The sequence below is a fragment of the Rissa tridactyla genome, chromosome 5, assembly GCF_028500815.1.
Source record: "Rissa tridactyla isolate bRisTri1 chromosome 5, bRisTri1.patW.cur.20221130, whole genome shotgun sequence".
Lineage (NCBI taxonomy): Eukaryota > Metazoa > Chordata > Aves > Charadriiformes > Laridae > Rissa > Rissa tridactyla.
This window is the reverse complement of record NC_071470.1, coordinates 59470964-59482334: the sequence shown is the minus strand read 5'-3', so window position 1 is coordinate 59482334 and position 11371 is coordinate 59470964. Positions and strand designations below refer to the sequence as shown.

General features: G+C 36.8%; 1 protein-coding gene across 3 annotated transcripts in view; it reads right to left on the bottom strand.

Annotated features, from left to right (window-relative positions):
- Window positions 1-11371, bottom strand: part of CENPC (centromere protein C) — a 42339-nt gene that overhangs the window by 16266 nt on the left and 14702 nt on the right. For all 3 annotated transcript variants that reach the window (XM_054203301.1, XM_054203299.1, XM_054203302.1), the window contains 10 exons: window positions 10908-11287; window positions 9037-9880; window positions 8400-8438; window positions 7102-7175; window positions 6142-6210; window positions 4823-4927; window positions 3921-4019; window positions 1082-1177; window positions 593-747; window positions 6-96 (listed from right to left, as the gene is read on the bottom strand). In XM_054203301.1, the coding sequence (XP_054059276.1) occupies window positions 6-96; window positions 593-747; window positions 1082-1177; window positions 3921-4019; window positions 4823-4927; window positions 6142-6210; window positions 7102-7175; window positions 8400-8438; window positions 9037-9880; window positions 10908-11287 (1952 nt within the window). The remainder of the gene's footprint in view (window positions 1-5; window positions 97-592; window positions 748-1081; window positions 1178-3920; window positions 4020-4822; window positions 4928-6141; window positions 6211-7101; window positions 7176-8399; window positions 8439-9036; window positions 9881-10907; window positions 11288-11371) is intronic.

The following is an 11371-nucleotide window of genomic DNA, read 5'->3' as shown; positions in this document are numbered from 1 at the left end:
CTTACCTGCTGGAACGTAGAAGTAGTGACCCGTAGTCAGATAATATGATGTCTTATGTAAGGTGAGAATAATTTTGCCGTAGATAACGTGGAAAGCCTTAGTGAAAGCCAAAGGGTTCCAAGATTAGCAATGTTTCCTTTGCAAACATTTAAGAAAGTTATCCAAGAAAACATACTATTTGTTTTGCACGCATGTTGTGACAGAGATCAAAAAAGAGAAAAACTAGCAGAGCTGCAATCCCTTTTCCCCATCCTGCTGAAAAATAAGACACACAACTTAAAAGGGGGGTGAAGGCCAATTTTAATTGATACTTCCAGCTTGCCTGCAAGCTCCAGACAGTAAGCATACATGGACACATAGATCTAATGTGAAGCAAAACAGGGCAACATGCATTCAAAGTACCTCTATCAACTTTCATGGCTTATAACTGATTTCACAACTGAAATGATTCATCGTTTCCTGTATTTATTTGCATTACTGGCGAAAAAAAACCTCTGAAAAAAACTGTCAACTTTGTATGCTACTTCTAATCATTCTAAGATTTTCTGTTTACATAGTCCGTTTTATAAAAATAAGAAAAAAGGGTACTTACTATTGTATCCATGTAGACATGCTGGTGTCCCTTTTCTTTAAGTGGTTTCAAAATCAATCTACCAGTGGCAAAAGCAGGTGTATTCAAATTTTTATATATTTCTACCGCTTCATCTTTGAAGAAGCATGCGAGATTGCTTTCAGTGTTAACACATTCTACAAAAAACAGTCCAGGAGATTACATTAATGCTAACACATAATTAGTCTTGCTACTTGTTCAGTAACTACTTATTAAAACATTATTTAATATCATTAATTAATATAATTAAAGCATTATGTATTGTTTCAGTGCAACAACCCCAAGAACTAGACTCAATATTTAGCTGAAAAATCAGGACACTTTTTGTGTCTCCCCAATAATTTCTCCAGAAGAGCAATGAGTGTTTCAACAACTCATATTTTTATGCCCGATGTGGCGTGAACAGTTTTGTTTTCTCATCAGTCTCACGACATAATTCAGAAAGGCCCTTGGTCACACTCCTCAACTCACCCAGAAGTACTTCCTTATTTGTTACTGGGTCCACTACAACGGTTGGCTTCGAAGTATCAGCTAGGGAGTGATACAAATTTGCAGGTATCTCACTTCCTGGAGAGACAAAAATACCAAAAACAAACCCAGAAAAATAATCACTCTACCTTTTAAAAACTTAATTATTTAACCACAACTTCTACACAATTTAAGATTTCATACATAAGTACTTAAATTTTTTATATTAAGGGACTAAACAGACTGAATACACTTTCTTCAAATAAAAGAAAGCCATCCATAACAGTTCTTTGAAAATGTAATTTTCATTGGACTTATTTCTGTGTGTAATAGATAAAGGGTCTCTAAATCCTACAGAATTTTCCAGGGTAACGCCAACTATTTATCCTATGCTATTAATGACAGTATTTACTCAAAATTATCTGCATTTTAAGAGAAGTGCTTTTTTAGCAACAGATGCTGAGAGGATATAAAATACATGATGAAGCACGAAGAACAATTTTTTTCCTTTTACCTACTGCTGCTGGGCATCAGGAGACTTAAGAGATAAAGCGTACAAAAGAATAAGCACATGTTCAGTTTTCCTTTTCTCAAGAAATACCCTTCAGAAGAATCTCAATGTAAGCTGTAAATCAAAGAGAGAGAGAACTATTTCTATAATAAAAAGGATTTTTCCAGAGAAGGAAATAGCCTAAGAGTTGATAACAACCTTACACTTTTTAAATAGTAAAGAGATGCTGGAGAATGTTCACGACAGAATAAATATCCCAAAGCTCTCTTGCAGAGCTCTCTTAAGCTGACAATTTTAGCTCCACAGTGCACAGGAAATTTCTTTAAATGCAGTCAGAACAAGGATGTTAAAAGCAAGCTATAGCACTTTATAGGCACTCATGGCTGCTTAAATACTCTTACCCCAAGACAGTCAGGGGTAGGAAGAAAGTTACTGTGTTTGAAATAGCGTTGTTTCAACATAATCATCTCTCTATAAAAGAAGCATCAACAGGTGCAACTGTATAGCTATAATAACAGAATTTTTATTGTTAATCAATAAAATTTAGGAGTTTGTCCTAGAAATTCTACTCAGCTGATGGTCCTTATATGCATCACTCGAAATTCAAGGAGGCTAGTGAAAGACTACCTCTCAGAATGAATGTCTCTTAAAAAGGAAATCCATCACTTCTGGAAGACAGCCCAAATTCACTTAAAGCAACCAATACTACTTGTAAGATACAGTATGAACAGTCACTACGAGCTCAGATTCACATGGACTGCAAATGATTTACATTAAAACATAAACCGTACTTAGATCAAAGGTTGCTCTAGACCAGGACCCTGTCTCCTATCAATGGCCAAAAGCAAGTACCCCTTCCATCCCTGTCGTGGTTTGGGCTGGACTGGCCACTGAGGCAACCAATAAATGCTCTCCCCCACCTCCCTATATAGCAAAAATGCTGTAAGAGAGTAACGGCACTTCCACGGAATACGTTCCACCTCTCACATGGAGCTCACACACTTTACTTAGAGGTATTAACAGTTAAGTCTCCTGTGAATTTATCTAGTTCTCGCCTTGAATCTACATAAATATTTTTATCCACAGTACTCTGGGGCAGGGAGCACACAGTGAGAAGAGACACCTAATTTTGTTTGAAAAAGCCAGCTCTCACTATCTTCCTTCCACACCTTCTAGTTCTTGTGTTTAAAAACAAACAAAAAACCCCAACAAAACAAAGCACAATTTATTTCTATTCTACTTTTACATGCCACTTGTGTTTTTATAGGTCTTTCTCACACATCTGCAGTACTCTCTTCTGGGCTGAGAAGCCTTCACCGTGTAGTTGCTTCTTGTACAGAAGTTATTCCATGTTTTTGACAAGCTTTCTCTGAACCTTCAGTAGTCTTACTACTTTCTTTTTGAGGTAAAGAATAAAATTTACATGCAATGCTCCAGAAAACCAGAAATTTGTACCAACATTGACTGGTTTCTTCCTTATTTCTCTAATGATTATTTTAGCCCTGATTTGTTTTAGAACCGTGTCAGGACCACATGGCATTTTCCATGTTTGTTAGCATTTGTTTTATTTGTTCTAGAACTTCACATGGAAACGTTTCAGTGCCAAACAAAAGCTCTAGACAGTTCCCATAAAGAAAGGTTCTTTAGCATCAGAAGATTTTCCACACAGCAAAAATAATTTGGCTTTTGGGCTTTGACTCTATCTCCCTTTTGTGAGCACTACCTACATAGTTACTGCTTACTGGCCATAGAGGCTCTAGCAAAGGTTCCGGTTTGTTCAAACACAGATCTATTGCCCACTTCTAACCATTTCACGTACTGTTCTTAAAGCTCTCTCTTCACCTACCTTGTTATGTTTTTGTATTTAAACTATAATAGCTTAAAACTCTATTGACACCATATGCTGCCTTTTCAGATGTGGTATTACAGGTATCAGTAAAATGACCAGAAGTTTTTATACCTTAACTGTGCATTATGAAACTAAACACATTAGCACCATTAATCAACAAGCTGAACAAGGGCAGAAATACAGCTTATTTTTTTCAATCCCTCCTTTTAAAGGCACCACGACACTTGTGGATATGTCCTGTATCTCCTCCTTTCTAATGCTGAGAAGTTGGAAGTTTTTAAAACGAGATTATACAGCATTGATATATAAGAACATTTTTTTCCGCATCAGATCACATTAACACATTTAATTATAAAATTATTTTCACCCAGACCATCAAATTTTTACAGTAGAAAGATCTTACAGCAATAGAGTATTTGATTACAGATACTACTTTTTTTTTTTTTTTAAAGTATCACAAGAAAAAAAGTCTGTGTTCATACTTGTATCATCTCTTTTCTGCTTGTGGACACCCTTCCTCTCTTTAATCTTCCTGTGAGGTTCTGTTTCTGGACATGCTATTCCACTAATCACAAGCTCTCCTGAAACAAAAGAAAGTTAAACAAAGCTCATTAACTCATAATAATTTTACAAGAATGCAGACTTGCACAACCACCAAGCATTTCAGTTGAGAATATATTTCCTTAATGCTGAACTTTTCAGATAGGTTTAGAAAAAAGCTTTTCAACATCAAGTATTTTGGAGTGCAAAGCAACTTGGAGACTTTTTGAAAAGCATTCCGTCATATTTCAGTCAAAGAACATTTCAGAAAGCCATGACACGAGAGTCAATTTTTAAGACAAAATACCAATTTTAGGGACACAAAGAAATACTATTTTCAAGCAGACTAATCAATTAGGAAAGGACCAAATTAGGCTGAATTTTCAGAAAAAAAATCCCTGAGAACAAGACATATTCTAGCACTTAGGGAACTTAACACTGAGACTGGATAAAATATTATAGTATCTGCTCTAGAGAACAGTCCCCACACAAACAGAAATGCTCCAGTAGATTGTCTCTTTTTCCGGTATCATACAGAATCTTTGATGTAATAAACCTACTAATACAGAGAAACCATCTTGTTCTTCCCTAAATGTTTAAGGCAAGAGTAACAAAGATGCTCTGCGGATACTATTTCTAGCTGACACAGGGGTATCAGGAGAGAAGACGACTACACAGAAAAATGACTAAAAATAGTTGGAAACCATAAATAATGTCGGTTTGTTTTTTTTTTTAAATTATCAGATAGTGAGCATCTCAAAGCTTTCATGGCACAAGATCAACCCACAGATTTCTCTTTACTGCCCTATCAGGAGAAAACAAATAGGTATTTTGGAACTAATACCTGAAGGCTTCATCACATAGGTTACACGCTCGCCTCGCCAATATTCCAGAGGTCTTAGTCGTATCCTTTTTGTCCGACGAACATTAGGTGTGTTGGAAGGCATTACTAATTTAAAGGATGAAATCATTCACAGCAAGTATGAAAGGAAAATTCAGAAATGGGAAATATTAAATATCTTTTCCTGTTCTTCCATATCAGGTGGTCACCACTTCCTAGCTGATATTTATATCATGTTGCTATTATGACGTGTAAAGGGAATCAAGTATTGCCAAAAGCCTTCTTTTGCATGCATCAGCATTTCACTCTCCTTTTTCTTAAACAGTCACCATGCTGACTTTACACTAGATTTCATTCTATATATCTTAGTGAATCAGCGGGATACAGACATCAGGGGCTCAAGCACATCTGTGAAGACAAAGCTCTCGACAAAGACTAAGAACCCTGCCTAAATCTGAGGGACTTCATTAGCAACAGTGAAAAGGCACTGCCTGGGTTATGGCAAAAGAAGAGTTAACAGAGACTGCATGAGCAGCCCCTCCTCTTCCAGATTCTTAAGTCCCATCTCCAAGGTCCAGAAGAGCAGCACTTTGCCAGCAGAAAACCCACACATTTCCAAGACTTCCCAGATATTTATCTTCAGACTTTCTTATTACATAGTCTCACCTTTCAATTTTTCTAAGCTGCCATATATGAATACAGTAAGACTTGATATTTCAGTGTTTGTAAGAAAGAATAAAAGCCCTTTAAGAGTTATGGGCAGTCCAAGAATAAATGCTAAAAATAAAAATAGTAAATAAAAAAAACTTGCTGAAGTAAGTTTTTGAAAATAGACAACTATAGCAGTGTGCACAAAATAGTAATGAAGGAAATAAAAAAAACCCAATAAAAACAGACTAGTACGGGACTACAATCAACTGCATGCCCATTGTTCCATCCTATCCCAACTCAGACCACCACAGAGGGCAGGTTATTTGCACCCTCAGTTACTCTGTGTGAAACTAATTCAAACTCTTACTGTTCTCACTGAACTGTAAGCAATGTCTTGACTCAATATTAAATGAAAAATGGAAACGTGACAGTTAAAAGATAATTGTTGAATATAGTAATAAGAAAAGAAACACTGTAAGTTTTTAAAAGCAGCTTAAAAATCAGAGCAGGGTTATAGCACCCTGAAGAACTAACAAGTCTTATCTGTAAATACTTATTAACATACGCACCTGTTTCTAGGTGCTTTCCTGTGTCTTCAGCAAAGTTTACATCAAGTTGGAAATGTATTTGTGTTTATGCACTTACATTAACATATTTCAAAACAATCTTACCTATTTTATGCCTTGCTGTGTTGTCTGACAACAGAGCTCTTACTTGACGATTGACGTCCTCAGAACTATCTGAAAACATGTTCAAAAAGCCATCACTATAGCCATTTACTATTCCTGACTTTTAGTCAAAATGCCCACTAGAAACAACCATAGGTAATACAGGCAGAAGTCACAGCGTTAGTGTTCCCACTAACATGTTTTTCATTAAACATACCGATGTAAATAAACAGTATACATAATTAGTTTTTAAACAGTGGAAGTTTGAAAATGAAATGAAAACTATACATTCAAGTAAATATTCTTCAGATCCATCCCTCTGATAAATCAAACATTGGCAAATTATAACTACACGTATAATTTTATTGATCCAAGTGCAAGGTTTATACCACTCAAGCCTAACTTCAGAACAAACTTCTTACTAGAATACACACAAAACTAGGCCTCTGAAGAAAGCATTGCATGAACAAATAAGATTCACAACTGATTCTAAAACTCTAATGAAAAGACTTGGTATCCCAGGGCTGCTCTTCATTATGACAATACGTGCAACTTGTGCAGGGAAACTTAAAATATTTTTAGGCAAACAGGCCATAATTCCCATAAGGTTGTACAATTTGGTCCAGAGTTGCCTGAAGCGATCATATATAGGACCATCGCATGGCGACACACCAAACTGGTACCAACTCAGTCTAAAAAATTTGTTCAACATAGTCTGGAAAGATAACTTTATCCTGGTAGGCTTGATGCCAAACCATGTAGTGCTAGTCCTTCCAAAGCTAACACAATGTAAAGTTTGCATACTGTACCACGTATCTGGGCAGAAATGTGACCGCAGTCAATACAATCTGCATTTCTTACTTTGGACAAGCAGAATCCAATAAAAATTACTGTACCATCAGTTACAGCTTATAAGAAGCTTATACAGAAAATGCAAGAAAAAATACAAACTTTAAACATTACCTGAAGATGTATTATCCTGTTCACAAAACTTACTACTGGAAGTGAAGTTATCACGATGTTCTAAAACAGGCCCACTTCAAAAGAAAAAAAAAATACACCTGCTTGAATATGTTAAATGTCAAAGGAACATTACAGCACTACCAAGAATAACAAATATAAGGTTTTTTTAGATCATGTGGGGTGGGGTTTTTGTCCTTCTAAACATCTGTCTGTACCAATTAGGCACTGAAGTGTCTAATCTTAATTAGACTGCTAGTTAGGAATCGCAGGTCTGAAATTCATCAATTGTCTGCCTGGTCATCAGGCAGACAAACTAGCATTCACACCTTCTCTCTAAACAGGTTTCCTAAAAATCTTTTAACTTCTTTTTCTTTTTTCTGCCTTCCAGAAGGAACAGACCTTCTACTGTAACATTACTTTTCAACAATTTTCTATACATCATGATTACAGAAGTGCTTTAAAGAAATGTTTTGCATACTGTAAGGAAAGGACAGTAAAATAGTTTGGAATTGTATTTTGTAATATGTATTCTGTCATAAAATCTCCCCCGTAAAATGACTGTAATTAACATGTATGTAACTCCACCAGAGTTACAACTCTAGCAACCAAATCACTTATAGCAGGACTTCTCTTACAGCCTTCGCATTAGTACTCCTAACCTTCCCTCCTTCCCCCATCTGTGGCTACACTTCACTGCTTTTACTGTGCCAATGAAGTTCAGCTGTGAGCCACCTCACCTCCAAAAGATGTATTTCAATACTAGATGAGGAAACCTACACTACAAATTCGTCCAATTGAGTCTGCAGGCTCACTTATAATAAGAAGTTACAATTTTCAGTAGAATTACAACAGAAGAATTTAATAAATTCACAGACTGCCACTCCTGTTTTCTTTATTATTAAGCTCCCATCCCATGAAGGAGAAGATATGTGCGTATTTATGTGCACAAACAAGAGTATGGATTGTAGATACAGTTCTATGCCCTACTTAACAGTGACTTTATTAGTACAGTTGTTATTAGTTCTAGGTATGTCTGTTCAAAAACCACACACTATTGTGGAATCAAGCCTCAAAGGGAAAAAAAAATCCCTGAAGGCAAGAAACTTACTATGACCCCTTATTCATGACAGGAAGAATTGTATTAGTTTATGAAATGTATTAGCACGGTATTTAAACACCTCAGGCATGAATCACAATCCCTTTTCTACTAGGTTCTTCACTAGTAGAACACAGAATACAGTAGTAGTACCAAAGAGCTGTCTCAGTGGGGCAGAAGTGGGATTAAACGCAAGTTTTACCTTTCATGACTCACACCCTTCTCCACTGCAAAGCGCTCCCTAGAAGAGAAAAAAATAATTCTTACTATGTTTACTGTTAAGTCAATTTTACTTACTGAAAGGAACCCATAGGTCAGTAATTTTATGTACTAAACAGAACCATAAAAAAGACTTTTTAAAAAAAAAATTAAAAAGCAGCACAAAGAACAGTGACTAAAAACTCAATTAGACTGATTAAAGAAACTTCCTCTTTCAATTAGCAATCATTAGTAAAGTTACTTCCACAAAAATAAATATAGGTGAAGAATTAAACACTCAAACAAAGTAACAAACCTGACAGTGAAGTTACTCTATAGGTGGTGTGGCTGTGTGTGCATGTGTGTCTTTTTGTTTTTAAACTGGATCTGCTACTCAAGTCTCAAAAGAACACTTTAAAAATCCCAGCGCAAGTTTCCTGATGTGGAAGCTGACACTAGATTTGGCACCCACCTTTGAGAACAGGATGCTGATTACATTACTTTGTTTCTCTATTAGCTTCAACCAGACTGAAACTGTCACATAGTTCAATCGGGCCATTAACTGCTTAAAAGTTAACAAGACGTCTTTAATTACCTACCAAGTTGATAGATACTTGTAACAAATTACATAAAAAGCTTACTGTAGTCCATGTTGCGTGTTATGTTTTCTTATATTATTTTTTATTTTCACATCTGATAACTTCTGGTTTTTTATTGCCATGTCCTCTACAGAAGAGCTGTCAGAATCCGTTTGAGACTCGGTGTCCTCAGGGCTTGAGCAAACACCTTTACTGGTTCTGTGACAAATTGTTTTGGGTATCTTCCCTGAAGACTCAGCTGACAAACGTTTCTTTTCAGAATTCTTCACAATGTCCATGAGATGCTGTAGCACTTTTACAGCAGTTTTGTAATTTGCACCACCAAGTGACTCCAATGCGTCCAATACATTTTTAGGCTTTTCAGACTTAGCCAACTCCTGAATCACAGAAGTCTGTAATTTCTGATGCTGGGGTGAGGTAAACACTTCATTCAATTTTACAGGCTCTCTTTCAAGCTCTTCTTCACCTGGTTCACCATCAGAACTCTCCTCTCTCTGTAACCGAGGCTTTTTATTACTATTTTTCTTACCAGATTTTTTAAACTGCTTCTTTGGACTTTCTGCCAATCTCTTAGCTGCTGTATCTTTCGTAAGTTTCTGCTTAGCAGTTCGTTTCTTATCAACTAAACGCTGAGAACCTTTTGAAGCCAACTGCTTGGAAGACTTGAGATTCTTTTTTGGAGACACAGTCCTCTCTTGCTGCTGCTCAGCTGAGGACATAGGTGAATCCTCATTTGTCACGACCTTTGTTTTACATTGGTCAGCATCAGATGCTTTTGTTTCCAATCCAGAACATGACAACATCAGTTCTTCAGCTTCTGGTTTCCAGGACGTGTCCTTTTTCTGTTTTGGAGAGCCTTGTCTAAGTGCATCCTTTTTAGTCTTTCCTATCAATACACAAAACACTTGGACATTAATATCTTTTCCCATTAAACCCGAAGATACATGTTGACATCTGAATGCATAAAAATAAAACAAAAAATCAAGAGAAGAAAAAAAAAAAAGTATCACAAAATCAGATTTTTCCCTGATAATTAAAAAGAAGGTTCTCTCTGAACTATAGCATATGAAAAATTTAAAACAGAATTTTTGGTGTACTTCCAGTATTTCCTAGCAGGTTGTCGTGGTTTAGCCACACGGCCGCTCTCTCCAACTCCCCTTTCCCCCATGGCTGTGGAGGGAGAATTGGGAGAAAAAGGCAAAACTCATGGGTTGAGACAAAGGCAGTTTAACAGAACAGCAAAGGGAACAGGAAAACAACGACAATAACAGGGATAGAGGAATGTACCAATACGATGACGGTACCACCACTCACCCATCAGACCTGGAACGCCTCAGCCCACTCCAAGCCCCAGCAGCTCTGGGCTCCAGCCTGGGAAAGGCTAATAAGGGATGGAATACCAGTGTCCCTGCTGGAGCTTGGGGAGAATTAACCCCATCCCCGCCCAGAATGAGGACACAGATAAAACAGGCAGAAACGTTACATTCAATCTGCTTTCTAGTTTTCAGTGATTCCTGCTACAAAACCTTTCTCAAGTAATTCCTAAAAACTGATCCCCTCCAGTTCAAAGCACATATCTTAACCTCCTTTCTATGGAGAGACGAGCAAAGCTTGCTTGTGGGTACCTACCTTCTTTGTCTGCTCATAAGAAAAGACAACACTGATAACTTAATTTTTAATGTCCTAACAGGAACGATGGCGGGTGGGGGGGAGTAAAAAAAAAAAAAAAAAGCCAGCGTGAAGACACTCTGTCTCACTGCGTTATAAACACCCAAACCTAACTGTGCAACTGAAACATCAGTTAGGAATCCATTAATGTCTCTCATTCTACTTTATTTCCCAATAAACCACCACGAAAGTATCCAGAAATATAACCGGGAAAAAGAAGTCTGAAGATATGTTAAATAACTTACCCATACGAGTACTGTTTTTGATTTGAGATTTAAGGACCTTTCCTTTACTGTTAGAGAATGGATCCGATTCTGACGTTTCTTTGAAGTCAGGTACTTTGACATCCAAATCATCTGTTTTCTGTTTAGTAAGTGCTTCAACCTTTGCTTTTGTGTTCTTGCCCTTCTTACTCTCCGTCTTCTCCTTTTCAGAGGTCTGAGATTTAGACACAGGAGTTGCAGAGACATCTTTTTTTGATTTTTTGTTCTTAAGGGGTATTGAAAGCCAAGAATTAGAAGATACACCATCTGATTCATCAATTAGAAATTCACATTCATTTTCTATTTCTACATCTTCATCTTGCACAGTAGGAGGTGATGGTGGTGATATCGAGGCTGAATACCTGAAGAAAGGAGGGACAAAGTATTCACATCATTTAGGGGAAAAAAGTTTACTTTCAATCTTGCATGCTACAGAACATTCCTCG